The sequence below is a fragment of the Kwoniella dejecticola genome, chromosome 1, assembly GCF_000512565.2.
Source record: "Kwoniella dejecticola CBS 10117 chromosome 1, complete sequence".
NCBI lineage: Eukaryota > Fungi > Basidiomycota > Tremellomycetes > Tremellales > Cryptococcaceae > Kwoniella > Kwoniella dejecticola.
Genome location: NC_089301.1, coordinates 672526 through 699765, shown reverse-complemented (window position 1 = coordinate 699765; position 27240 = coordinate 672526). Strand labels below are relative to the sequence as shown.

At 48.9% G+C, this 27240-nt stretch overlaps 10 protein-coding genes across 10 annotated transcripts; 8 read left to right on the top strand and 2 right to left on the bottom strand.

Moving 5' to 3' along the window:
* Window positions 1-300: 300 nt before the first annotated feature.
* Window positions 301-3172, top strand: I303_100265 (uncharacterized protein; the record flags this gene model as incomplete). The annotated part of the gene is made up of 13 exons (XM_018403637.2): window positions 301-414; window positions 475-571; window positions 643-760; window positions 832-993; window positions 1054-1440; window positions 1504-1654; window positions 1733-2106; window positions 2187-2473; window positions 2542-2555; window positions 2635-2694; window positions 2778-2886; window positions 2955-3087; window positions 3151-3172. 13 exons carry the CDS (start codon window positions 301-303, stop codon window positions 3170-3172), a joined length of 2028 nt encoding a protein of 675 aa, XP_018266291.2.
* A 995-nt stretch (window positions 3173-4167) lies between these two features.
* On the top strand, window positions 4168-4536 carry I303_100264 (uncharacterized protein; the record flags this gene model as incomplete). Its single annotated transcript, XM_018403636.1, has 1 exon — window positions 4168-4536. One exon carries the CDS (start codon window positions 4168-4170, stop codon window positions 4534-4536), a length of 369 nt encoding a protein of 122 aa, XP_018266290.1.
* A 910-nt stretch (window positions 4537-5446) lies between these two features.
* I303_100263 (uncharacterized protein) lies at window positions 5447-5881 on the top strand (the record flags this gene model as incomplete). Its single annotated transcript, XM_018403635.1, has 1 exon — window positions 5447-5881. One exon carries the CDS (start codon window positions 5447-5449, stop codon window positions 5879-5881), a length of 435 nt encoding a protein of 144 aa, XP_018266289.1.
* Window positions 5882-6367: 486 nt separating this feature from the next.
* Window positions 6368-8186, bottom strand: I303_100262 (uncharacterized protein; the record flags this gene model as incomplete). Its single annotated transcript, XM_018403634.1, has 5 exons — window positions 6368-6618; window positions 6712-7004; window positions 7071-7598; window positions 7731-7986; window positions 8084-8186. 5 exons carry the CDS (start codon window positions 8184-8186, stop codon window positions 6368-6370), a joined length of 1431 nt encoding a protein of 476 aa, XP_018266288.1.
* A 546-nt stretch (window positions 8187-8732) lies between these two features.
* On the top strand, window positions 8733-9807 carry I303_100261 (uncharacterized protein; the record flags this gene model as incomplete). The annotated part of the gene is made up of 5 exons (XM_018403633.1): window positions 8733-8848; window positions 8934-9070; window positions 9183-9441; window positions 9533-9615; window positions 9704-9807. 5 exons carry the CDS (start codon window positions 8733-8735, stop codon window positions 9805-9807), a joined length of 699 nt encoding a protein of 232 aa, XP_018266287.1.
* A 550-nt stretch (window positions 9808-10357) lies between these two features.
* On the top strand, window positions 10358-11337 carry I303_100260 (uncharacterized protein; the record flags this gene model as incomplete). The annotated part of the gene is made up of 3 exons (XM_018403632.1): window positions 10358-10941; window positions 11050-11200; window positions 11293-11337. The coding sequence occupies 3 exons, from the start codon at window positions 10358-10360 to the stop codon at window positions 11335-11337; spliced, it is 780 nt and encodes a 259-aa protein (XP_018266286.1).
* A 572-nt stretch (window positions 11338-11909) lies between these two features.
* On the top strand, window positions 11910-12749 carry I303_100259 (uncharacterized protein; the record flags this gene model as incomplete). Its single annotated transcript, XM_065968078.1, has 1 exon — window positions 11910-12749. The coding sequence occupies one exon, from the start codon at window positions 11910-11912 to the stop codon at window positions 12747-12749; it is 840 nt and encodes a 279-aa protein (XP_065824150.1).
* Window positions 12750-13081: 332 nt separating this feature from the next.
* Window positions 13082-15733, top strand: I303_100258 (uncharacterized protein; the record flags this gene model as incomplete). The annotated part of the gene is made up of 4 exons (XM_018403631.1): window positions 13082-13196; window positions 13258-14083; window positions 14150-14612; window positions 14687-15733. The coding sequence occupies 4 exons, from the start codon at window positions 13082-13084 to the stop codon at window positions 15731-15733; spliced, it is 2451 nt and encodes an 816-aa protein (XP_018266285.1).
* A 259-nt stretch (window positions 15734-15992) lies between these two features.
* On the bottom strand, window positions 15993-21708 carry I303_100257 (uncharacterized protein; the record flags this gene model as incomplete). The annotated part of the gene is made up of 16 exons (XM_018403630.1): window positions 15993-16029; window positions 16100-16141; window positions 16211-16499; window positions 16576-16584; window positions 16649-16774; window positions 16851-17108; window positions 17174-17250; window positions 17316-17685; window positions 17748-17938; window positions 18002-18144; window positions 18206-18545; window positions 18613-19166; window positions 19208-19963; window positions 20022-20359; window positions 20423-21173; window positions 21262-21708. The coding sequence occupies 16 exons, from the start codon at window positions 21706-21708 to the stop codon at window positions 15993-15995; spliced, it is 4728 nt and encodes a 1575-aa protein (XP_018266284.1).
* Window positions 21709-24592: 2884 nt separating this feature from the next.
* On the top strand, window positions 24593-27023 carry I303_100256 (uncharacterized protein; the record flags this gene model as incomplete). Its single annotated transcript, XM_018403629.1, has 2 exons — window positions 24593-24995; window positions 25084-27023. The coding sequence occupies 2 exons, from the start codon at window positions 24593-24595 to the stop codon at window positions 27021-27023; spliced, it is 2343 nt and encodes a 780-aa protein (XP_018266283.1).
* Window positions 27024-27240: the final 217 nt, after the last annotated feature.

Here is a 27240-nt window from a genome sequence, read left to right as displayed (position 1 = left end):
ATCTGACGAACACCCATGCGGTCACGCCCTCTTGCGACATGGTACGGCGCCGGATATGGCCGTGTTTGGTGGAGGTTGTCACCGTACACGGCGCCTTCGGTCAGCTCCGTTGATACATGACGAAATCGCAATAAAAGGTGAAATGACCCTGATTACACATCCAGAGCTCGAGAAGTTCAAGTAGAGATATAATCATGCAGCAACAGGGAGAATTCTGCTCATATGCATCTGTCCCCTCTCTTCTTTGTTTGCAAGACTTGCTGTCAATCCTTGGCTCAGTAGTGAGGAATCGAGCGCACGATGGAGTCCATAGTCGACGTGACTACAACGACCTTTCAAGCGATCTTGGCGATCTGCGTAGTCTTCACTTCCGGATATGCTTATACGGGCAAACATGCTCCCTATCTAAGCAGCGTAAGTGTCACGAACGTTCTTCATTCCCGTAGCCTTGAGAGACTGATGATTCGGTATTAGACTCTTGTACCGTTTGCCAGGACGATCTTGCTGCCCTCGCTGCTCTTTACTACTTTTGCGGGTAACCACGTCTTAACAGCCCGGAATATACTGCAGCGTGAGTAATTTTGAGGACGAGAGCCGATCTAGCCATGTACGAGTTTACGGATGCTGACTTGTCCAATATAGAATGGCCGATCGTCATCATCGCTCTATTGACTCACGTTCCCTCTCTGGCTGTCGGTCTCTTCGCTACCAAGTACGCGAAGGCTCCAGGATGGATGGCAGAATCGTTGACCATCAACAAGTGAGCCTATAATCTTTTCCACCACTTCACAAGCGGTCATCTCAGCAAAAGGCTGATCTGGATTAACACAGTAACGGTTCTTATCCGCTCTTGCTTCTTTACGCTCTCTATATTGTCGGACGAGGACGTATCCTCGATCATCTGCGATGGAGATCCATGGACACGATCTCTACGGTGATCGAACGAGCCAGCGTGTACATCCTAGTCAATCTAGTAGTCACCGAGCTTGCCAGGTAAGTTTACAGCTTTCCATCATTCCTAGCTTCGCAGCTCCGCTAACATCAGCGGGACAGAATTGTTTTCGCTCCTTTCATCGCTACGAAAGCTTCGCCCATCGATAACGATGTTCTCGATGAACCTGTCTCAGACGATCAGCAGGAAGATATCGTGGAAGATGAGAATGACGCCGATGAACGAACACCCCTTGTTAGAGGAAAGAGGAATATCAAAGCTACCCACAAAATACTGCTTCTCACTCGATCACCCATCCTTATCGCGACTGTCCTCGGGCTGCTGGTCGGAGTGATCAAGCCCGTACAGAGGTTCATCGTCGGTACGGACCAAGGCGATACCTGGCTCTGGGGCAGCGTCGGGCTAGCTCTCAGATGTCTTGGTGGTGCGTTTGTCATCGTGGAATTAATCGGTATTGGAGCTGGAATTCGAGCAGGCGAGAAACACATGTAAGCTTTTCCTTCTCCTCCGATAGGCAGCAGATTGACAGCTGAATTTTGAACGAGCGACAGTGATCCCGAATACAAGACTCCTCCTTCGCTAGGTACTGTCCTCACCTTGGTAGTATGGAGATTTATCGCTATTCCAGCTATCGTCTTATCGACAGTTTACGGTTTCCGAAAGATCCCTTCGACAAAGGCGTATCTACAAGATCCAGCCTTCGTACGTCTGTTTCTACCTCCTTTTGCACTGCTATCCTCGAGAATCTGTCGCTAATACTGTTACCTACTTGTTCATCAGTCTTTCGTCTTGGTATTGACTTCCATCACTCCTCCAGTCCTACCATCGAAGCTGGACCCATATCAATCGGCAGTATTGTTCTCGACCTTCTATACATCGCTCATCACTGCCTTACCCGTTGCTATCGGCGTGGCGATCTCTGGCCGAGGAGTATCAAGTCATATCGATTTTGATCTAGTAAAAGCTCTTAAATCAGCAGGAGGCGGTGGATTGGCAGGTGCGGCCGCCATGGTGGTGCAAGTTTTGACTCTGATGCCCATGAGGACGATCATGAATTACCAGTACAGATACGGAGGTAGTCTCAAAAACGCTACGAAGACATTGTATGAGGACGGTGGGTTCAAGAGATATTATGCGGGTTTGGCTGCTGCCCTGTAAGTGTGCCTTCGCTCAACTCCTACCCCATGAGAGAGAGAGATATCGCTGACTTTCTCATTCCGTTTCGTTCAACAAGATTCCAAGGACCCCTCTCCCGGTTCGGAGACACAGCCGCCAATGCAGGTATCCTGGCATTACTCGAATCGTTCACGTGGCCTGTCCTGGTGAAAACTATCGCTGCGTCGGTAGCTTCCGCATGCTTCAGGATGACCCTCACCCCGATCGACACGCTGAAGACGACCCAACAGACTCAAGGTGGAGGAGCAGGACTGCAATTGCTCAAACAGCGAATCAAGCAGCAAGGTATCGCTAGTTTGTGGTACGGTGCGCTAGCTACGGCCGCTGCTACTTTTGTCGGTCATTGTGAGTCGACCTTACTCGTTCATTTGTTTGACAATGAATGCCGGCTAATGACTAAACACCACTATCAGATCCCTGGTTCGGTGTAAGTGTCTGGACTGTCTAGACCTTCGAAGACGAGGTCTTCAGACTTAGATACGTTGCTAATTGGGTTCTACGGGCAGACATACAATTGGTTGTCAGCTGTTCTGCCTCCTCCGCACAACATATTCCAACAGCTTGCCGTGAGTGATCTTACCATACCATGATGTTTGGAATGCAGTCGCTCATCTGATATTGAAATACCTGATTTTGCTGCGAATGGCAGCGACAAGCATTCATCGGATTTTCCGCTTCAGTCGTATCAGACACAGCCAGTAACTCTTTGAGGGTAGTCAAGACTTATCGACAAGTCCATGAAGGAGATGTCGGGTATTGTAAGTGGACTCTCTTTCTACTTGATATGATTTGCGAACAATGATTGAATTGATTGTGTCTGTCGTAGTGACCGCCGCAAGGGAAATTGTCGCTTCTGAAGGGTTACTAGGATTATTCGGAAGAGGATTACCCACTAGATTACTCACCAACGGTCTTCAAGGTTTACTCTTTAGTATCTTGTGGAAGTCGTTCGCTGATCTGTAAGTGAAGTCACCCTTTTGCTCGGTCAGCTGCATCGACATCGAGCTAATGTAAGAGGGTAGCATCGCGGGTAATGGCAAGTAAATGGAACGCTCTATCAATGATAGGGTCTTCAGGCTTGACCCCTTAGTGCTTAAACTCATACACATATGTTTCAAGCTTCATGGTTGCTGAAGCGGTATATACACTATGTACATACACATATACATCTTGAAAATGCAGATCTATCGGACAGCTCCTCTGATCGTGCATACAAGTCCGGATCAACCCAATCTATGTAATTGGGCACCTTGGGTGCAGATCACAGGTTCGAGACACTCGTCACGACGGGTGAAGGCTTGTCATGCCGGTCAAAGGGTCTTGACTGTAAACGTGACAGGACCGCCAGTGTGTTAGTCCGAAGTTTCAGCGCGGTGTGCATGTGGAGCAATCAGTTAATGAGTGCTAGCGTATGCGATGTGGGCGGCTATATTGTGCGTCACTTTCAGTAGGTCAGTAGGAGAGAGCCAAGTCTAAAAATACTCGCCTCGGTATCACGTGTGGTGCGGCAGGCTCCATCGATATCCGGCTGCCAAGACAACCCTGGATGCGGGGCTGTACGTCAGTCTCCGAGAATCTTTAATTACCGGCTTGTACTGTACGTGACAGCCCTTAGATAAGGGTCATTCACCTCGGAATCGACGAACCGACTTGTATGAGAGATAGAGGCGGAGAAGCCAAACCTATAAGTGTTTCGGAGTATGATGGCAAGGAACGTCATGTCGGACGCTTGCCGAGAGGATTCTCACAGGGACTGTCAGTCCATACTTCATCATGTGTTCCTCCTCGGACCGGTACTCTGAACGAACAGAAGGCTGTGCGGCTTTGTGCAATCACATATAATAGGTTGCGGATCGCGGATTCAAGTATCGCTGATTGAAAATCCCCTATCTAAGAAAGTCGTACTTCGCTTACTATAAATCCTCAAATCCACCCATACGCCCAAGCGACAGCGTTAAAGTCACCACCTTCAGCTAAAACCATAGCCATATATCCGCAAGTGATCTTCTCAAGCAGTAGCAGTAGCAGTATCACACAACATGTCATGTTACAGACCGCCTTTAGCAGATAACTCGACATTCGACATATGCTGTTTCAACTCGCTAGAATGCGCCGAAGCAGTCTGCGGTTCCTTCGAGCTCCTGACTAGACCAGATATCGGTATCAACATCTCGGTCGTCTCAGCCAACAACACCAATTACTGCAGAGGTTATGCGGATCTCATGAATGAGAGTTATCATTATATACAGAATGCTACATGCGGTAATACGGGCTTCGAATGTTCCGTACGGAAAGAATCACTTACTCGACCTTCCGCCGCTTCCATCACAACGAACCTTCCGGGCAGCTTAGCGCTTGGAATATGGGTTTTGGGTCTGATGGGCTTGTGTAGGTTTAGTAAAGTCTAGACCGTGGTCCTTAGGCGAGCAGCCGGCGGAATGCGGAAGAAGGCAGAGGGAATGGAGGGAAGGGAAGGAGGGATGATTTAACTGGAATGTGAGTCATCGTCTCAAATAGCTGGATCCGGTATCGTGGCGAAATGTACTGAGGACTGCCACCGATCTCACAGGATCGCATGTAGCCCTATATGCGATTGTAGCATACGTTTGAAAGTATAATTCGTTTATCTTGGAATGCGGCGTGCAGCAAGAAGGAAAGGAAGGAAGGAAGGAAGGAAGGTACAGCTGAAAGAAAATTACCGAAAGCGGAAAAATGTTTTGCAGAAAGCCAAAAAAAGCCAGATCGACAAGATGCATAGAAATAGGTTACCACTTTCCGGATCCAGCCATACATTATTGCTTGACTCTGGAATCTTGCGCTTGAGCTTGAGCTTGAGCTTGAGCTTGAGCTTGAGCTTGCATGACTGACGCCAAAGCCACAAGAAGGCGTGGTGAGGTATGATACGGTCAACCATTCCAGCGAATGCGTAACTTACCACAGGTAAGGTTGGCGTAACAAAGTTCTCACTTCGATCATGCCAGGTAGGTAGGTAGGTATACGGCCTTCAGCGAATCATGGCGATATAAAGTATATATATATATATATATATATAGGTATCGATGTTGTTCTCATGTTTTGATTTCCATTTGGAACGCCCCAATACAAGTCTGCTGGCCAGCATATACCCACTCTCAACCTCTTACTCGTCGATATTTATAGCAGATATCGTACCCATACTCACCCTCATACATTCTTTCACCCAATCTCTAATTAAAAAAGAAAGCAAACAAGCAACCAACCCCCAGGCAGAATAGACCAAACGACGACCAATATCTGATAAACGACCTTTCATTCCATTCCGTTCCAATCCAATTCAAGATGTGTGATATCGCCACTCTGTTCAATACCAACCCCAATGCCGATTTATGCTGCTTCGACTCTATCGAATGTGCAAATTACCTCTGCGGGGCCCAAGACTCCACCGTTGATCAAAGTACCACTAGCGGGACAAATGGGACGGTCACTTGTTACTTGGATCAGATGGTAGCTACTGAGAACTACGATAAAGCCCCCGATGGCGTGTGCACGGGAAATATGCTTTGCGCATTGAAAGCTCTCTCGACGGAGCCATCGGTAACGGTTGATCAGGCTTTATTGCCTACTTCAGTCACTACTTCCCCCTCGTCCTCCGCCTCAGCCAGTACGGCCGGCTCAACCTCGGCAGGTATCCAGAGATTGGATGCTGGATTTGTGGGGACCTGGGGATTGGTAGTTCTGGGATTATCGATTTTCGGGAAGAAGTTGATCATGTAGAGGATGACTGGGATTTGACTTTTGGGACGGTAAGGGGTGAGTAGTCTTCTCCAACGTCTTCCAATGGGAAGAAGTATGTTGAGTTATAGTGAATCCAGCTGATCTTGCGGGAAACTTAGTACGCTTCTATAATTGTTGATTGCGCCAGAAATCATGGATCTTTTCGCTGGCTCGAGGGATACCATATTCATGATTGTTAGCTTGTACAACATGCATTAAATCGCTTTCGACACGAATTCAGCTACAGTTCCAGCGTGAGCACGGTTCAGTGGATGGAATAGAAAGACCAAAGGCAATTGTGCATACCGCATTGCATTATCCATGTGTCGTGTTGAAACCAAACAAGTAATTATACAATCTTGGCAACAAAGAAGCGTCTCAAGGTTCAAGTCCCAGCAGGCAGCCATTCCTCTATCACGCTGACCGCTCTTCTTGTATTTGCGGTATTTCCTTACTCATCTTCAGTCAGGGTGGACTTAGGTTGCTTCACTTTTTGTGTTGCGAGTGTTGATGATGTTGATGTTTATGAGCATGAGCGTGCGCAGCTTGTTCTTTCCTCCTTTCTCTCTTTTCTACAGATGCACTAGAATCCCAATCCACATCTGCAGCCAGTAGTTCCGGATGGCCGTTCTTTTCTAACTTCGAGTCGAAGAATCCGTCTCGATATCCTCGGACTATACGCTCTAACAGATCGGAAGTTGAGATAGCTGGAGTTCGTCTGGTGGGTACAAATCGGCCTATTATTGTCAAAGCCCGATCAGTACATTGCCACCCCATACAACACAATCGTGAAGGAAGACAATCGATAATGACATATTCAATCCACTCACCATCCTTCTTCGAAAAGGCATAAACATCCTCGTGATCCTTACTTGGATACACTTCTTCATCGTGAGCGATATAATCGATATCGTACTTATCTAACCATTCTTGATCCACCACCCAGGGCGCGTCCGGCAGGATCTCGTCCACCCATCTACAATGACGGACCGCTTCGCATCGCTCGGCATGGGTCATAGCAGGACGTGATTTGTGCGAGGCGCATAGATCATCCGAGCAGACTCCGACTAGTAGGTGTACTTTCGGGAAAGACAATTTCGCTTGACGCAGTTGCAGCGCATGTCTATCGTCATGAGTCTTGTAAGCCTTTCGGTTCATGCTTGAGATGAGTTGATTGAAGAGTACTCACCCGAAATGGAATAGATCATAAACACCGTCCGCATACACTCTGACCACCTTGCCCTCTGGAGGAGGATTGGTTCTCCACCATCTTTCAACGCCATCTTCAGCTCCTTTCCCATGTATGGCCCTTTCCACGAAGCTCTTGATATTCTCCTCGGACAGTTCTATCGGCCTAGTATACATTTTAGGTGGGCCCAACGATGACATGGAGGGTTTAGCGGACAAAGGCAAAGTCTGAGATCTCCTAGGTTCCGCCAGTGCTTTTGACGGGGCAACAGGCACATCTGTTGGTCTTTCGTACAATGTCGAAGGTGGCGGTGAGTCAGACAGAAGATTTGCTTTGGATGCTTTCGGTGTGGGTAATCGATTAGTACCGTACGGTGAAGACGCCGTTGCTGTAGGCAAATCTTGTAAACCCAATCCTGATGATTTGGTAGGAGACGAAGCTAGTTGACTCCGCATGTGTTGGTGTAATGTTGATGAATGGACCGGTGTACCTCCAATAGTTGAGGAACTCTCAATATCACCATCATATCTGATCAGGGCAAAGCGAATCTTAGCGCACGGACCGTGAAAATGTACATCACAATCTCGTCAAAAGACACCCATGTTCTTGCGGCTTGAATAGACAGGTATGATGGAGCAGGGCAGGAGTAACGGGACTTACGTAGGAGAATCAAGGCCCTCGCTCATGCTACCTGGCTCATTCAGCTCTTCGACCCTCTTTTGGTGTAGAGCCCGTTTCGTCAAGGGTTGAGAAGAGGATGCATTGGTAGCAGCTATAGCTGCCGCAGCGACATGTAAAGGCGATGTGGAGGACTGCATCCTCGGCGAGTCCGCTGTGGATGTACTTGAGATTGTATCCGCATGGGTAGACATGATAGAGCCGACGTCGGAAAATTCGTTCTCTATATTGTCGTTATCTGTGCCAAGCGAGTCGGATTCATCACCCAAATTGGACGTATAGAGATACTGATTAGCCACCGTATGCATCTCATTTGCTGTTGATGAAGTGCATACCTTCTTCACTTGCATCCCTCGAGCTACTTGGATCTCTGGCTGCTCTCCGTTCACCAAGCCTGTTCCTCGTATGTCGTTTAGCAGCTGCTGCTGAAGTCGCCATAATGCTTCGCTTTAGTTCCGCTCAAAAACAAGGTTGAAGCGACTGTTGATAAGCCAAATAGGAGTGGTAGCGGGTACGTGAGACAGGCGTATGCTGGACTGATCACGGGCAGTAGAGTGGGGTTTGATAATAGAAGTTGTCGTTTGTGTAAGAGATGCAGTCTAATTAGCGACACCTTTTTTTCGTTGTGGTCATGTCAACTCTTGGCTTTGAGTGGATGTCTATATGATGCATCATACATCATCACCCTGAATTCATAGATGGCAAAATAGGCTCGTGAAGGCAAGGGAGTGGTTGAACTCGCGCCTGTTTTTGTTCCTTTGCGAGGTCGCGTGTAAGACGCGTTGACCTGATTTTGAGCGTAAACAAATGAATAAATAAATAAATAAATAAATAAATAAATAAATGAGCTTTCGAGCATGGTTATTGATTGTTCATCTTCAGCTTGCATTCTCTGTCTTGTCAGTCCGCGTCTATACACTCTGACTGCGCCATCTCCCAGCTCACCCCTATCGAAGAGAGGAGAAACATCACGGTCTCCCATACATGTCGACTTTCGCAGCAGTCCCAGCGCAGTTCCGCCAATCTGCATCGCCAGAAAGATCGTTCAGTGAGGTCAATCAATCGCAGGAGTTCTCGGAGGATCAATGGAGGGCTTTAGCGTGCGTCAGCTCTTTGTACAATCTAGCTTATCTGTCTACGGTACTAAAAAATGCAGACTGATGTGGTCTGCTTGGATTTTCACAGCAAGATAGTCAGAGATGTTGGACCAACGCTGAGCCCTGATGAGGAGTTGGGTGATTTGGCGGCTGCTGAGGCTGCTGTCAACGCCAAGGATTATGAGCGGGGTGTGATAGTTGATAAATTGCGGGATGAGCTGCGCGGTAGGTGTACATTCTTGGTGTTACTGGTGCGACTGTACTTGTACCGCCAGCTCTCTTAGCCGTTCTCTTGTCAGATTTGCTGACTGTGTATGTTCCGTTCCATTTTGGATAGAATTGACGCGACAATTCGAACAAGCATCTTCGGCAGCGCAAAGACCTCCTTCTCACCCTTCAGCAGCAGAACACGATGCGCAAGTCAGATCCTTGGAGCATCAACAAGTGTCCACTGCCAAACAACTCAACGAGGAACAATCCCTTGTGTCGAAACGAGAGCTCGAGTTAGGTAAACTCAAAAACGAAAAGGAAGAGCTGGATAGCATTCAGGTTGGGGAGAACAAGGAGAATGATGATGAGTGGCTCAACGGGAAGGTGTGAGTTGAACATCTCTTTTGTCGTCGCATACACATGGCTCGCATCAAACAAACGATCACAAAGCTGATAATCTGACGATATTATCTTCAGAATACGATTGAAGATGCTTTCTGATGCTGGGTTTACCTTTGTGCCTTCCAAGGACGGCAAAAGTGCAAACAAGATCTTGATACGTGAGTACTAGGATTTTTGCATGACTCAGCGGTAATCTTGTGTGTCCGCATTGATAGTTGAGCTGAACATACGTTTGCGATTCAACAGGTAATGACCTCAAGAACGATGTGCACTCCGTACCGCTAGATAGCTCGCGGTCAAAGGTGTACACTGCGAATTACATTTGGAATCTGGCGAGCGAAGGCTGTTAATCGTGTATGAGTAGAGTGACCTTCGTGGAACGCCATCGTGTCTCGTCTCTTGTTCTTTTAGTTGTATGTATGCTTCAATGGTTTTCACTTGCAGCAGCAATGTCCCAGGACGTCTAAAATCTCTTGCTCTTTCAATCGGCGCATCCCTTCAATATAAGTTACTTTGCAAGCGCATTTCGGCCTGTTATGGGCGCAACACTGCTCACAGCTGGAATTCCTTGCAGAAAAGTGATAGCGTTAATGTCTAATGACTTTGATGAAAGGCATAACTGATATTCGATTGCACCAAGAGCACCAGTATTATAAGTATAATACCTTCAAAGCCTTGTAAAGGAGGTCCATTCTGACGGCGGGTAATCCTTTCAATTTCCAATCTCGGAGCTGCATCGCATCCGGTTGACTAAGGAGATATGAGTTCAATACTTGTTTCCGACGCATAGCCATGGCTCCTGTCACGATCGATCATTATTCTTGTACTCGTGCAGAGGATTTTACTGTGAACTCGAAAGAATCTAAGTGCGAAGTAATTTAAGTGTCACAAAGTGCGAATATGGCCAGACCTGTCCAGATTGATCGAAGGGCCGGTGATTCCCAGCCCTCAAGCACCCTCCCAAGATCCATCCCGATTGGTGGACTGAAAGCCACCTCTCTTCCTGATGTGCCCATCGACTCAAGCGACTCACCACCTTCCAAATCTCCCCTACGCCGTCTATTCAATCGGAACATTCTGCCGTCTTCCCCTTCGTCGTCCTCTTTTTTCGGTCTCAGATCCCCTTCTTCCCCGTCTAAAAGCACTTCACTCTCGCACACAGTAACATTTGATATCCATCTGTACGATTATGGCAACCACTCAGAAATCCGCTTCGAACCAAACATCCATTCTCCCAAGCATAAGCAGTATGAAGGGTTCTCGAATCATCCTTGGACGGGGTATAACGTCTCATGTACAAACATGACAGAGAGACAAGTGATCTCGTCACGCAAAGCAGATGATGGAGATTTGGTAGCTAGATTGAGAACTTCGGCGAGAGGTACGGAGATTGGCATGATTGGGAAGAAGGATGCTGGATGGATCGAGGAGGGGGATCAGTCGGGGATGAAGAGATTGCATTTCGAAGGAGCGGTATATCAGTGGTAAGTAAAATCATGTTGTATCGCGATCATCACTCGACTTCTTCGACGATGATGAACGTTGGATACTGTATACTGACTTAAGGAGCTGTGCCAAAATCGATGTTGCAGGACTGAGGCGATAGGTCTAGCGTACCTTGTCAATCTTGAGAACCGCCGCAAGATCGCGAAATTGCACTTTAACGTTCTGGCAAAGGATAAGTTGGTGATTGTTGAAGGGGGGCTAGACATCTTACCCGTGATCTTCCTCTCAGCAGCCAAGGTGAATGCTGATCCCTTGACATATGTTTATCGATCTCTCCCTTGAGAAGGTGAAGGTAGGGTGTTCTGCTGATAAGACACAACATGGTATAGTTGTGGGCCGAACATAACAGTGGTCGCGATTTACGATTGAAATGAATCCTAGAAAGGCAATCGTGGTCAGGAGACATATATTGTATCGGAGCACTCAGTGCTTGTGCACAGAGTGTATATGGATACTCATGCAGATTTGATGTGCATATGATGAGATTGATCTTTTGTAAGCTACAGGTCAGGAAGAGTCTTTCCAAGGTGACGTCAAACAAGCGGTTGTAGACGGAGAAGAGCGAGGACCTGAATGATTGTCGGATACACGGATACACACGGTACATAGTTGATCCCTCGGTTGTCTGGTTGTCTGCTATCTTATCTATCTGCTCATCGCATGTATATCTGATTTCATCCGTACTCTGTTCTCATATGATGTCCTGCATCTGCCCACTCCAAACGCATAGCTCTTCTCGGTCGGCCAGTCTCGTCCTTCGTTCTTCGCATTCCTCAAGAAGCCTTCAGAAGGATGACGATTTTCGGGAACAAAAACACGTGCAATGTAGATCTGTGCGGTCTCAGCTTGCCAAGACAGTCGACTCGATATAACTTAAGATACGGAAAGCAATTTAATGATGGACCCCTTCTTGCATCAGACACAGTTGACAGGATCATACCACGACATGTGTGAGACGGACGCGTGCTGCTCTGCCCCTCAAGCAGCTGGGCAGCAAGCCCAAGCCGATCGGCCTGGGGCCGATGATCCCCAAGCGTCATCACTCCCTTCGACAAACAAAGCCTATGATACGAGAACGCCCAGTGGCGGCCCGACTGTCGATGATGATGACAATGAGAATGATCCCATAGAATGTGCCGACGAGCAGGAAGTCATTGACTCATGCGGAGGAAGCTGTTGCGAAGATGAGGCGGGGTCGCTTATCATCAAGGGAAACCCTTCTAAGTCGACTGAAAACCAGGAGAATGAGGGATGTCCCGAGAAGTGCTGTGTGGAAGAACAATGCTCGGACAATGATCAACATCGTGTTATTGATGGTGGTGATAATGGTGGATGCGATGCGGCAGGCCCAGTGAAAAGGTCGGATGGAAGTCAGGAAGGACAAAGTGGAATAAGTGATGGGTTTGAGACGTTTCCACCCATGCCGACCTTTCCGCCCTACAAGACCTGCTGCGCGAACGCAAGCAAGAGCAAAAATCCAAGCTCAAGCAAGTGCAGATGTTGCAACTCCGACCCCGACATTGCTCTATCTACTCAACCACCCAAACACGGAGGATCAAGCCTAAGATCGATTTCGGTATGTCCTTGCTGTGTGTCTACTATGCTCAAACAATCTATGGAAAGTCAGTATGCTTTTCCTCTCCTCTCCTCTCCTCTCCTCTCCTCTCCTCTCCTCTCCTCTCCTCTCCTCTCCTCTCCTCTCCTCTCCTCTCCTCTCCTCTCCTCTCCTCTCCTCTCCCCTCCCCTTCTCCACTCGATCCGACCAGGAACACCCATTCTGACCTAGCAGCTTTCTGAACATGTTGCTTAGGTCTCAGAACAGTCTCCGCACGGGTATCTGCCGCGGAGACAACATTCAAGAAATGTTGTATGATATTTGCTGGTCTATGTTGTCCCAAGATCAAGCCTGGTCAACAGCAACAACAATGCTGCGTCGACCCAGATTGCGATTCGACCGAGACATCTCCACTTCTTGCCTATTCTCGTCACAATAAATCCGGGCTATATGATCCACCCTCTCTTTCCGCCATCAAGAAACACAAAGACAAGGAACGTGAGGTGGCTGTAGAAGTGAAGACAGGGCGACCAAGGACACCATTCACGCTTGAGGTATCAGGGATGGACTGTCCGGACTGTCTGAACAAGGTGAAACGAGCGTTCAAGGTCTTAGATGGTGCCAATATTATAGCTATGGACTATATGAGGGGGATCGTGGAGGCGGATTGCGATATGAGTCAGTGCTCAAGACTTGTTGAGTCACCACAGCGTCTATAGAGCTAATCATGAGGAAACAGATATCAGTGAACCTGATATTATAGCTAGATTTGTGGCCAGAGCTACCGGTTTTGGCACGCGGCTCGCGGAGGACACATTGGAGAACGCAGATACAACCATCATACTGCCGGTTCAATTCGGCAAGCTGCCCCCGCATAATGTCCTTGATCGATACGATATATCCGGTGTCCCCACCAATCTCAAGCGGGACAAAGGAGAAACTCACGGTGGACAGGTTGACTTCATTTTCAAGGTCGACAGACGAGCGAGCCTGCGACCAAGAGATCTGGTAGACCAGCTCAAGACCTATGGACCAGAATTGAAGCTAGTCTCAACGAATCGTCATCAAGCACGAATCAATCGGGACTTGAATCTCGTCTCTCTTCGGACCCTAGCCTCTGCTGTATTGACAGTTCCCATTTTGGTTCTGGTCTGGTCTATAAGTCTACCAGATCATGGTTCCACTGTATATCGAGCAGTTGAATTAGGGCTTTCTACGTGCGTCATGGTAATCGCGGAACCGATCTATACTGGAAGCTTCCGAAGTGCTTGGTATATGCACGAAGCGGATCTCGGTCTTCTCACCGCGGTCAGCACCCTTATAACGTACTTTTTCTCGTTGATCGCCTTCGTCTTTCAAGCAGCAGGAAGTCCTTTCAGCGATCCGCTATTTGAGACTCTTGGACTTTTGATTACGCTGGTCTACGTTGGAAGGACGGTTCAAGCTTTCACCAGGAAGATGGCGTATATGGCTACGGAGAGCGTTGGGAGATTACAGCCTACTACAGCACGATTGGTGGGCGAAAATGGCGTTGATTGTGACAAGCAAGACATCATCGATACCAGGTGAGTCGACTCTCCCTTAGGGATGCAATTTGACCAACTCTACTTGAATATGCTGACGTCGTCCAGGCTTATCCACTACGATGACATACTCCGTGTTTCTGCGGGCGAGATTATGCCTACAGACGGCCTCATAGTCTCAGGAACGGCAGACTTGGATGAATCGACGATCACAGGAGAATCGATCCCAGTCACCAAACAGCCTGGAGCGTCAGTATTGGCGGGGACAAAAGTAGTCCAAGGGTCAATAGACATTCTCGTCACTCGTCTGATAGCGAACAACTCGCTGTCATCGGTTGTTCAAGCTCTGAACAAGGCTCAAAACTCGGGATCTACTTACCAGGATTTTGCCGACAAGATGGCTGCGATTTTGCTACCGGTTGCCGGATCAGTATCCGTCATCTCGTTCCTCGTTTGGACGCTCGTCACTCGATATGTCAGACATGAGACCTGGTCCGACTCAGTCGTCAATGGCATCAAGTACGCTATCGCCGTTATGGCAGTCGCATGTCCCTGTGCTTTGACATTAGCTGTGAGTCTAAGTAAACCAGATAGATGCAGCCACAATAGCATGTATGCTGAGGATGCTTGTATATTGTTGCATAGGTATCCTTGGTCTGTTGTCTTGGTGTGGCTGTAGGTCTGCGCGAGGGAGTGGTATTCCGCACAGCCGAGTCGCTCTTATCGGCCAATCAGGCGAAAGCCATCGCCTTTGACAAAACAGGTACATTGAGTCAAGGGAATCTAGCAGTGATTCATGAGGAAGTTGTCGGAGATCTTTCGAAACGGTTGATCTGCGATTTGACCGGATCAAATGCACATCCAGTGTCGACAGCTATCCGGAAGCATCTGGAAGCTCAAGGTATGACCACCAATGACCATCTATTGGGCGATATTGAAATCGTACCAGGAGGAGGTATGAAGTGCAATTTCATGGATATCCCAATCTTGGCTGGCAACCCAACTTTCACCAATACGGCGGATCACCCTTCGGTTTCATCGGTGATCAGTCAAGGAGGATGGAGCTTGTTCACCGTAACTTTCGGAGAAAACTTGATAGCCTTGTACGGCCTCTCAGATCAACCTAGAAACGGGTCATCCCAATTGATCGACACCTTAACAAAGCAAGGGAAACACATCGTGATTCTCTCTGGCGATAATCAACAAGCCGTCAATCATTTTAGCCGATCTATTCACTTCGACTCCCAGTATGCCTTCGGAGGTCTCTTGCCTGCTGACAAGGCGGACCATGTGGGGATTCTTGAGAGAGAAGTGGGCAAGACCATCTTCGTAGGAGACGGTATCAACGATACTCTCGCCCTCAATCAAGCTTCCATATCGATCGCCGTTGGGTCCGGAACGGGTAAAGATATAGCTATGGCAGCTTCCTCGATCGTACTCCTATCGTCGGATATGGTGCGGTGCTTCAAGGCAACAATGGACATCTCCCGCCTTGCTAGGATTCACGCGTTAGTATCTATCGCCTGGTGTGGGATTTACTTCTTTTTTGCTATACTTCTAGCATCGGGCGCAGCGGTCAATTTTAGTATTCCGCCGCAATATGCGGGACTTGGAGAAGTGGTCAGTGTCTTGCCTGTGATATTGGTGGCGGCGCACTTGTGGGTTCGTAGAAGGTGGATCAAGGCAAATTAGTGGATTAAGTACTGGCATCTCGCGAGTTTGTTACACTTTCGTGCTTAACATGATACTCCTTCTCAAAAGTTTTCGAGATGACAGCTTGTCGACACTTGTGTTCCGTAACACGGTCACAAGATTTGAAGATGATTTGCTACATGTGTATTATCAGGTTCATTGTCACCAATTCATGAACCGTGCAGAGCTTATTGTGAAGTTCGCAATCCAGATCAATCCGCAATTGTATCTATATAATCTAACATCGGACACGCCATCACTAACTGGCTTTCTTTGAGGCCTTCGATCGTAATTTACTATCGTGTGCCACAATTGTCAGCTCACCATCGCTGAGGTCCGACTAATGAGAAGAAAGAAGGCACTTACAGAAGCAAGAATACGAAACCGTATGAAGAAAGACAGAACAACCTGAACCAAGATTGCAAAATCAGCATCAACTCGTCTTAAAATATTGTGTAACATTAAACGGGGACTAACGCAGTAATAGCAATGTCTCTCCATCCATCGACTTTATCGCCCAGATTCAGCGTCTTGAGGTATTCGTATCCCTTGGAATACGGACAATATTGACATTGACTCGTGGCGTCTGGGTTATTCAGGTATCCCGGATTCTGAGACAAAAACTCGGTCATATACGCTTGACACGTTTCACCATCTGGAGGGTTGAAAATGCCGTATTCCTCTTCAGCACATTGAACGTCCACGTCCCACATGATTCGCGATACCAGACCACCGATCAAGTAGTTGAAGGGATTGAGGTAATAGACTAATTTTCATAGTGGATCAGCTTCCCTTCCTACCGATTTCAATCAGGTATCGGGTCTCAAATCGCCAAGACTCACTCCAGTAACCTATTATGATAATGTTGTCAGCAAGATTGTCATAGCCGCGATCAAGTGGGATTATAAGACTTACGCCAGAAAGCAGTAATTTGAGGATAGGGGACCAGCACACCACAGAAGGATACGAGAACACCGATGAGTAAGGGGTTCACCAAAGCAGCGAAAACAGCGTTGGGTGCATAAGCGGCAACGAATTGACCTATAGTAAACATCATCAACCGTCAGTCTGTCTGGTAAAAATCAAGCAATGAAACAGGTCATTTGAGGGAACTTACCAATACCGGTGTACAAAAACTCGTACAGAGTCATCTGGAGATAGACAGGACCTGCTACACTAGGCTTAAAGCTGAATCCGACCACGGGGTACCACGGTGCGAAATAGAGTAAAGCGCAGACCAATAAATAAGGAATTTCCGCTACGATTTCGCCGAAACAGAAAGCTTGCCATGAATACAGCTTGGCTTTCTTCTCTCGAGCTTCGAAGATATCTCGGTTGGCAATGAACTTGGGTTGCGTCTGAGCGATCACTCCAGCTACAGACGGTCTTTCTGTCAGCAGGCGTCTTTTCAGGTGTCAACGATGGTATGATACGACTCACGCGCAACAAAGATGAACTGGAATATGGTGAAAATCCGATTTTGAAGATCCGCATATCGGTTGCCAATCATCCAGAACCTGTGAAACACATGATGATTCAGCAATCAATCTAAAACCCACCGAAGAGAGGGAGATGTACTTACGAGAATCCATTGAAGAGAGCTGAGCCGATATGAAGCGCGACTTTATTGGTGACATATTCCGTATCCCTCCAGAGCTGGATGGACGCTCTCTTGGTGACCAATCTCAACTGAGCTCCAGTAGTCGAAGCATACTCGTATTTATCATCTTCAGCGTGTTTCCTTTCCTTGTTCTGGTTCTCCTTTTTCAGATTTTCCAGATCTTCCATTCGGGCTTTGCATTCTTCGGATTCTGACCAGATTTTAGCCCAGTCTTTGCCCTTGGATAGATCTCCAGATACGATATCGATCATTCGCTCCGCAGGATTAACATCTTTGGGAATCTGGACATCGTGTTTGCTAAAGTAATCGCTCAGATTGTCCACCTCACCGACTAGAATATGCTCAATCAGTTGAATCCGCTTGCTAGAGAAGACGTTCAGTTAATCGACTTACAGTAGACCATTTTACCTCCAGCCTTCAGCAATAATAGCAGATCGAATTGAGCGAAAAGTGACGCGGAAGGTTGATGGATGGTACACAACACAGCTTGTCCGGCGGCAGCGAGTTTACGGAGGAATGAAACGATCAAGAAGGAACTTTGCCCGTCTAGACCGGAAGTAGGTTCGTCAAGGAACAATAAAGACCTGTTTTTCGGCCATCCTTATAAGCTCATAACCAGTGAAGAATGCAGTCGGACATCGGCTTACGGCTTGCTAACCAATTCCACACCAATGGTCAATCGCTTTCTCTGCTCTACACCAAGACCCGCACCAGGAGTACCAATCATCGCGTCTTCGATATCATGCAATTCCAACAAGTCAATGATGACATCGACGTATTCAAGTTTTTCCTACAGCCATAATCACATGTAAGCGGACCCGTACTTTGAGAAGGTTAACACAGGCACTTACCTTGTCGGAGAGCGATCTAGGTTGTCTGAGAAGAGCCGAGAATTCCAGTGCTTCTCTAACGGTAGCTTGAGGCAAATGCACATCGACTTGTTCGCAGTAACCCGTAGTTCGCTGGAAAGATACCGGAAGTGCTTCTCCATTCATAAGGACTTCTCCGTGGATCTCTCCTTCGGTCTTTCGAGCAGCCAACACGTCCATAAGAGTGGTCTTACCGGCACCGGATGAACCCATCAACGCAGTAAGGGTACCAGCTTTGCAGTAACCAAAAACATCGTTCAACAGAGTAAGCTCCTTTCCTTTGTTAGGCACTTTGTAGGTGAGGTTCTTCCATGTGAAAGTACTATCAATGTCGCGCAGAATGTCAGCATTCGGCAGCTCCGCCAGCCAGAAGCTACGACTTGACTTACGTATTCTCGGCCGCGACTCCTTCAGGCTTCTCATTATTGTTCTCCTTATCTTGATTTGATCGTGAGGGCTTCTCGTTGGTCTGCATGTCGCTACCACCTTGCTCTTCGTCCTTAGGGGCATTTCCATTCTGGTTCGAGGCTCTGATGAATTTTCCACCGCCACCTCGTTTGTAGAGCAGAATAGCCTTGTTGGATCCAGCAGCTGGCAGTCTTTCGATCGTGAACATAGCTAGTGCGAGGAAGAAAAGCCATAAAGCCACTACGATACCGAAGTTCCTCCAGACGTGCGACTTGTACATATCTAAAGCTTGGTTTTCCCATGCGGCACCGTCCAAAGTAGTCGATCCGGGCTGAGCACCTGCGATAGCACAAGCTGCTGGAGTGCCAACGTAGCCTTCACCATACGGTGCAAGCTGAGGTGGGATACATTGCAATTTTGTGCCAGATAGCTCGTTACTCATTAACGCTTCGAAGGAATAGTAGACCGGATCTATCCATCGGATCCAGGAGAACCATGGGTGCATCGATGGCGTGTAGATGATATAACCGGCGTACTGACGCAAGTCAGCTTGTTCCGTGATCAATTGACACTCACGGTAACCAAGATACTGAACATGAGACCGGATACTTTCGAGGCATTGTTGAAGGTACCAAAGGAGTATCCGATGAATCGGAAAAACGCCGTCGTACAAAGCGTAGTGATGTACGTGAATAGCAAGAAAGTGAAGTACAATCCAGGATCGACTTTGAGGCCGACCATGAAGTAGATGATGAGCGTAAAGATGATGAGTTGACCAGCGAAGATAGGTAAATCTCCGATTGTTTGAGCGACGAGAACGGCAGACGGTCGATATAGTGAGAATGCCTTATGTTTCGCCAGTACGGCTCTTCCAGAGAAGGCAGCTGTGGTTTCACTCAAACTGATCAAGGAGGGGTAAAGGAGAGTCAAGAAGATCGCACCACCTCGGATGAAAAGACCGCCGGTCGTGTCGGAAACGTTGTAGAACAGGGATCCGACGAGAAGAGCTTGAATAAGGGTAGTCGCTTGACGTGCCCATAGAGTCCATTGATCACCCCACCTCATCTGATAGTCTCTGATCAAGGCTGCTCGGACTTGAGTGAAGTAGTCAACCTTCTCGGATCGCTTCTTGGGTGCCAGCTTGTGTTTCTCCTTCTGTAAGGCTTCTTGAGTTTCGCGGGTCTCATGTGATCTATGTTCATCCTTGAGATGTTCGTCAAGCTCCCTTCGCATGTTCTTGGCAATCTCGCTTTCTTGATATCTTCGAGAGAAATCTGCTGGAGTAGTCGGAACTTTGCCCTTGTGCCCTTCCTTGATCACCCGTTCGTTCGTCTAGACCGCGCCATCAGCATACACGAACAACACTGGAGGCAGAAGAAAAGCGACTCACTGCGGTGACAGACGTCAAGAAATCGGCGGTATTACCTCCGTCGGGATGCACGAACCCAAGGTCTTCGAAATACGCCCTTGCTTCCGGTCTAGGTCCATAGTAGATTACCCTACCCTCGGCGATGACGGTGACTTTGTCAAACAGGTCGTAGATACCGTTACCAGCCTGGTAAAGACTGACGACACTCGTGTTCCTTTCGATATCAGTCAACGTTCTGATCACTTTGTTGAACTTAAGTGCTGTGTCCGCATCCAGACCCCTTGTGGCGTTGTCCCAAAGCTGTACTGAGGCTTTCGTGGTGAGTACCTCGGCAATGGATACTCTCTTCTTCTCACCACCTGTCAAGATTATTGATCAGTCACGGAGCGACGGGCCGGAAGTATTGACAAGGTAAGACTCACCCGAGACACCTCGTACGTATTGATCTCCCACCTTCGTGTCGTGAGTATGCTCTAACCCGAATATCTTCAAGAGTTCCTGCTTCGTTTTCGTCTGGTACTCTTCCGGCGACATGCCCTCTCCACCTTCCTCCTTGGGTAGCCTTGCATTGGGTGAAGGCGTATTCATTCGCAGAGCGAAATCCAATGTTCTTCCGACTAAGAGGTTTGGATCATGTATATCTTCTTCCGAGTTGAAAATGACATCCGCCTTGTAAGGTCCTAATTCCTTATCACTGGACATATCACCATAGTGTATCTTTCCATCTATTCCAGCATAACCGTTGTGTAATCCAGCTAGAGCTTTGAGGAAAGTGGTACATCCGCTGCCAGGTCTTCCGACCACCAACATCATCTCTCCTGGTCTGACTAATCCTGAGAAGTCCTTCAAGAGGTATCTCTGGCCTTGTCTCAATCCTTCTTCGCCCTTTTTAGGTGTCGGATCGCCTTCTTTCCATCGCATATCGTCGCCCCTTCCTCCTTCTCCTCCTTCACCGGCTCCGCCCTTCTCCTCCGCTTCGACTCGTGCTTTGGCTAATTTGGCGGCTTTCTTCTTGTAGTGTCGATTCGACCATGGTGCGATGATAGCTCCGACAGTGGGGGCATATGTCACATCGTCTGCTCCGCCTTCACCACGAACCGAAAGATGGTCATAGGCAAGCGCCAAGGAGTGGTGGGGTGCTAAGCCTCTGGACTCAAGCAACTTTTGATCGGCCTGAAGCGTTGTCAAGGGTCAGGATACAGTCAAGCAATTACTAAAGTGACGAGGACGAGGACGATGATGACGAGAATCTGACACTGACCTTCAGTTGAGATCCGTAGTTCCACTCGTCCTTGCTATTGGTACTCTCCGAAGACTGGCTTCCGCTTGAATTCTGACCGTAGTCCCCACGACTATCTGCAGAATCGGTTTCCCTGGTCTTCTCATGAACAGTCTTACCGCCAGCATCTTCCGCTGTAACAGTTGAAGCGCTGTCGGCATACGCAGAATCGGATCTGGCGTTCCGTATAGTGCGCTCGGCAGAATCGTCCAGAGTTTGGTCTTCTGCGCCAGCTGGAACTTGTGCTTCTTGGGCAGTGTTGGTTTCATCTACCCTCGATGGGGATGACTGCGCAGGACCCGTTATGTGCTGTTGTTGACCAGGCGATGATGTATCCTGTTCGGTCGTCGAACCAATGTTACGGATATTGTTGCCGTGGTTGTGGTCATTGCCCACCGTTATAGGCGGACCTAGGGAAGGGATCGACATGATGCTACTGGGTTTGCCTTTCGTTGAGCACAAGACAGGCTCATCCACAGGTCAGAGATGAACACAGCGTTTCTCTGTCTCTACTTCAGTTTCTATATCTACAATTGAGAACACATTTATCTGTATGTCATCGTATGTCGCCTCTCGTATATCTCGTATGATTTTATTGTGTAAACATGCTCGGTTTCAACGCCGAAGCTGGACGTGGGTCAGACCGAGGTGAATCGCTGCGGTGCCCAGAGGCTATTTACAACCGGAAAAATTGGAAAAATGTTCGATCTGGTCGATCTCAAGCGGGTTTAGTGCCATCAACGCGTCATGCTTCAGGGTTCAATCGATGCTTCCGCTCGGTTGTCACTGCCAATAGGTGGCCGACTGACTAAGCTTGCGCCGGTCCATGCAGCAGCAGTCAAGCTCGTGATGGCGATTCCGCCGGACTTGCAAGTTCCAATTCAAGCTTAAGCTTGCAGGCTGTCACCATTGCCAAGCCCTGTTGAAAGGTAGTTTAACGAAACGTTCATAGAAACAGTAAATGGGATGCATTTTTAGGTCATGGTTTTCCGGGGCGGCTTCACCTGGGGTCACTTATGCATGCATATCTCATAGCGTGAGCATCTTGTAGCTGTTGCTACTAAGCATCACATGGGTGTATCAGGCGCTCTGATAATAACCGTACATGGTGGGCTCAATTGGCAAAAACACATATTGTGGTTTTTAAGCCATGTGAGGACCATGTGGAGTGGACACGTCCTAAAGGTTGGGCCGACGTCAGGTGGAATTGTGTTTAGTTGAATGTATCCTCATAGATTGCAGCAACTCCAAAGGCGACTTGGCATTACAATCCTTAAACATTACGCTGGTTGGCGCAACTGTTGAAGCATCGTATCACTGAGTGCGTGAATTGAGCAGTTTCTGGTGTGAGGATAGCAACGCCCATTGAGAATGTGTGATCACGAGCCGAGCAATCATGTCGTGGAACAGGTATTGATGATGTTGGCGGGCAACGGACACAGACTGCATACAGTAATATGATCATGCGCAGACTGGTGCCATTCGCAACGGAAAGAAGTCTTTGAACAGTTATAGGCGTCGTATCGCCACAGACAGATTGTCTGAGACACAGAATTCTGGTTGTAGAGGATATGGACCTACATCGCTCGCCGGCGAAGTCAATGAGTCAGCTCTCGCCAGTATTTCTGGCTTCAATGATGCTCGGAAGATACGAAAAACCCCAGCGACCGAAGCGATCAAGCTGGGCTCTGAAGGTGGGCTGACTTTGACCGGAGTTTCAAGTTGTTAGAATGGACATTTCCACGACCTCCAAAGATTATGTTGCTCATGGGTCCAATACTTGATGCGTCATGGCACAGTCAACGTCAAGTACTCAGCTCAAATGGGATCGTCTACGGTGGCGTTTATTATCCGGAAGGAGGAGCTCTTTTCCAGTCGAACCTCCATTCCATTGCCGACGTAAAGGGCTTCAACGTCAGACGCTGTTTCAACTTCTCATCGCGGATTAGCGATCGGCCAAACGGATGACGAGCATTGGATAACTGATCCTCTCCCATACCTATTCGGTGATGGATTCGCTTGAATATTGTCCATTATGCACCAGTCCCAGCATCAATACTGATCTTTTCGATGTGTGCCTGTGCTTGAGATCAAGCTAGTGGGCGGGCAGGACACATCGGCATGTCCTGACCTGCGAAGCGGTCGAAGACGGCCGCCGTTACACTCTGGTACACGCCGATCCCGTACCTTGGAAGTCGGGTGCCTGACCCGTGAAACTGGAAATGACGTCAAAAGCTACGTGGATCTGGGTCTGGACTACGTAATCTGTAGCGAAAAGCATGAACCACGTGCTGCAGCTGGTTAAAAGCAATTGCGGATTACCCTTGTTGAAAGTGCATGAGCAGAGGTTCATACGGAGCCGCTACGCAAGGTTGCTCCAATCGGTCTCGTAAGCACGAGAGCTTATGTGAGTCGGTAGGTAGGTAGGTACCTTGCATAGCACTCGATCCAACCCAAACTTGCACAGGGTTCCTCCCTTGCACGTTTTTTACGAGGTCTGCCTTTTGGAGCTGGAATCGGAGTATCTCGCGTGGTACCTTTTTCACCGCTCACGGATGTTTCATTCATCACGGCATCCCCGACCCAGGTGTGACATGTGGCCGGACAAAATAGTTCCATTTACCGAGAGGAGAGACATGTGGAAGGATGCAATATTTTCTGTCTGAAGGCCCCTCTAATATAACTTTGTGAGTTGGCGCCGTGAATGCCCATTTCGTTGCCTGACCATTCAGCTCTGCCGAAGAAGTCGGAACCTGACTGAGAGCTGATCTGATATAGAAGATCTGCGGATGATCTTGTGTGTCCGGCTTCGAGGGGAATCACATTTCTGTGAGACATTTGTCCCCGGACTGCAAGGTGAAAGTCGACAGCTTCCATGGTGTCGTTGAGGAAAATTGCTTCGTTCTACGCTCCGACTGACGATCTCGGAGCATGTGAGACATTGACATGCCTGAATACAGGGCGATGTAGCGGCTTTGTGTACACTAAGGGGATTCCCGCGCTAGGTTCATTGCGAGTGATTGTGAAGGATTATTTCGGTCAAATCAATGTTTGATACAGTGCTGCGAGGAAAGGCTATATAAGCTAGACAGACTGGACCTTTCCGAAATATTTTTTCCTCTTTCTTTCCTTCACCCATCACCAATACTCGACAGAATTCTTTAATCTCGCCACCTCTGACCTCAGTACTCTATCAAAGACCGACCATCCCTTCTCCTCCTACTTCCCATACAAATCTCTTACTTGCCTGATCCTACTCCTAGATCGTTGCTGTGACCGTTAGATCCTCCTTTAATCCGATACAGACTTCACAATGATCGCGCTGTCTCCCCTTATAACCTCCTTGGTAATGATGACCATTGCCCAAGCTGCTCCAGTAGCTGATCCTGCCGCTATGGGTAAAAGAGGTCTCATCTCTTCCACCTTGTGTGCTATCTTCCGTACATGTGGTCCTCCAATCCCTTCGCGCGGCACGACCATCAGTGACGGTTACGTCGCTCAAGGTTGTTACCAAGAGCTCGGTCTCCATCTCTTCGTCGACTATGCTACTTCTAGCTCGGATATGACACAAGAGATCTGCGCTGCCAAATGTCAGAGTCTCCGCAAACCCTGGATGGCACTGGAAGGAGGCAATACTTGTTTCTGCTCGTCCGGTGACAACATCCTCTCCCTCACCTATCAGGTCCCGGATTCTTTCTGTGATTCCGCTTGTAGAGGTGAGTAATTTCTCAAAGCAAGGCCAAATTCGACCTATTGTACTCCATCGCCCTCGACTTCCAGAGCTGATTGTTATCGATCGAACAGGCAACTCCAAAGAGAATTGCGGAGGCTCGCTTGCAATGGTGGCCTTCAAAAACCCTACTCTTGCTGCCGGAACATCAACCAGTGCTTCTGCCTCACCTTCAGCTTCGAAATCCGCGTCGGTTAAGGCATCTGCAAGCTCTTCCGCTGCTGCCTTTTCCAGCGTTTCTGCTTCAGCTTCCAAGTCCTCTGTTGCTGCGTCAAGCTTCACGTCCAGCGTCAGCGCTTCGGCCTCCAAATCTTCTTCGACCGCCTTTAGCTCTTCCGCTTCTGCTGCTGCCTCCTCTTCCAGAAGCTCAACATCTGCCGCCGCCGCATCCTCATCTTCTGCTGCTGCTTCTACAGCTTCCTCCGTGGTCGCTTCAAGCTCGAGCTCTGCGGCTGTAACAAGCGTGGTCGCCAGCTCCGCGGCTGCTTCCTCTTCTACTTCTGCTTCGGCCACGACATCCTCTGCTGCGCCAGTGGTCGTTTCCAGCTCTGATGCCGCTTCCAGCACCTCCAGCGGCCCCGTCGACGCTGCTTCTTCGTCCTCTTCAGTTGCTGCTACTTCGGTTTCGGCTTCAACTTCGGCTCCGAGCGCAGCCTCCAGCTCCGTCGTCGCTTCCAGCACTTCAAGCTCTGCCGCTGTCGATCCCACGGCTGTCCCATCTCCCTGGGTCGCTGCTCCCGTCCAAGTCATCGCCGAAGCCACCTCCGGACGAGCTTTGACGGGTGCTTCCCTCGTCTCGGATGACATGACCTACACCATGTGTCTCGACTTCTGTTCCGCTGGTGGGTTCGCTCTCGCCGGCCTGGAATACGGCAGAGAATGTTACTGCGGCAACTACCTGACCAACGGTGCTTCGACGTCCATCACTGCCACCGCCACTATGAACTGTGCTGGAGCCGGATCGGCCTCTTCCGCCCCTCTCTGTGGCGGACCAAACGCTATCACGCTCTTCGAAATCCCTTCCAAAGTCACCGACCTCCCGTCTGACTTGACCATCGGCAGTGGATCACTCGCTTCCGGCTGGTCGGCCGCTTCTACGCCCTGTGTCCAAGAGATCTCCTCCTCCTCCGGGCGAAACCTCGCTGCGGATGGTTTCACTGCCGACAACATGACGACCACTGTCTGTGTTGCGTACTGCGACGCGAAGGGCTACGGCTACGCGGGTGTCGAGTACGGCCGAGAATGTTACTGTGCCAACTCATTAGTGTCGAACACAGCTTCGAACCAATGCACGATGCCCTGCCCCGGTTCTTCGCAGACTATCTGCGGTGGACTCAACGCCATCACCTTGTTCCAGAACCCCTCCTTGCCCAAGGTGTCCGGCCCCGTCTTACCTTCCGGATGGTCCGTTCCTTCTCAGGCTCAGGCTCAGTGCATCCAGGAAGTATCTGGGCGAGCACTCACGGGCACCTCCACTTCTGGAAGCGATATGACCGTTCCGAAATGTCTGAACTTCTGTGCCACCCAAGGATTCCAGTTTGGTGCTGTCGAATACGGCACCGAATGTTTCTGCGGTTCCAACTTGGTCAACGGCGCTTCGTTCTCCCTGACCTCGGGACAATGTGTCAAACCGTGTGCAGGAGACGCTTCGACAACTTGCGGTGGACCCGATGCGCTCCAAATCTACGTGAACCCCTCTTTGGCTCCCAAGACAGTAGCTTCGAACGGGTTCAGCCAAGCTGGATGTATCCAGGAAGTATCGGGACGAGCGCTCACGGGTGCCTCGACCACCGATCCGGCCATGACCGTCGCCATGTGCACCGCCTTCTGCGCGTCGGGCGGGTTCACCATGGCCGGTGTGGAATACGGACAAGAGTGCTACTGTGGTAACTCGCTCGTGAACGGTGCTTCAACCTCGCTGGTCTCTGGTGAGTGTAAGATGGCTTGTGCTGGTGACTCGACCGCGATCTGCGGTGGTCCCAACGCGATCAACCTTTATACTACCAGTTCTTAGGTATCAGGCGTCGAGTACTTAATTGTGGTAGATAGCTCAGCTGCTAGGTTCACATAGCGTACTTTGGTGTCAGTCATGGATGATATTGGGATGTTCGCGGATGCATTGGCGTGTGTATGGTGACTGCACTGGACTCGTACAGCAGCTGGACGGCAATTATCGCAGCATCTAGCCAATAATGTATATAGCACTAGCACATTGGCATATGTAGATATAG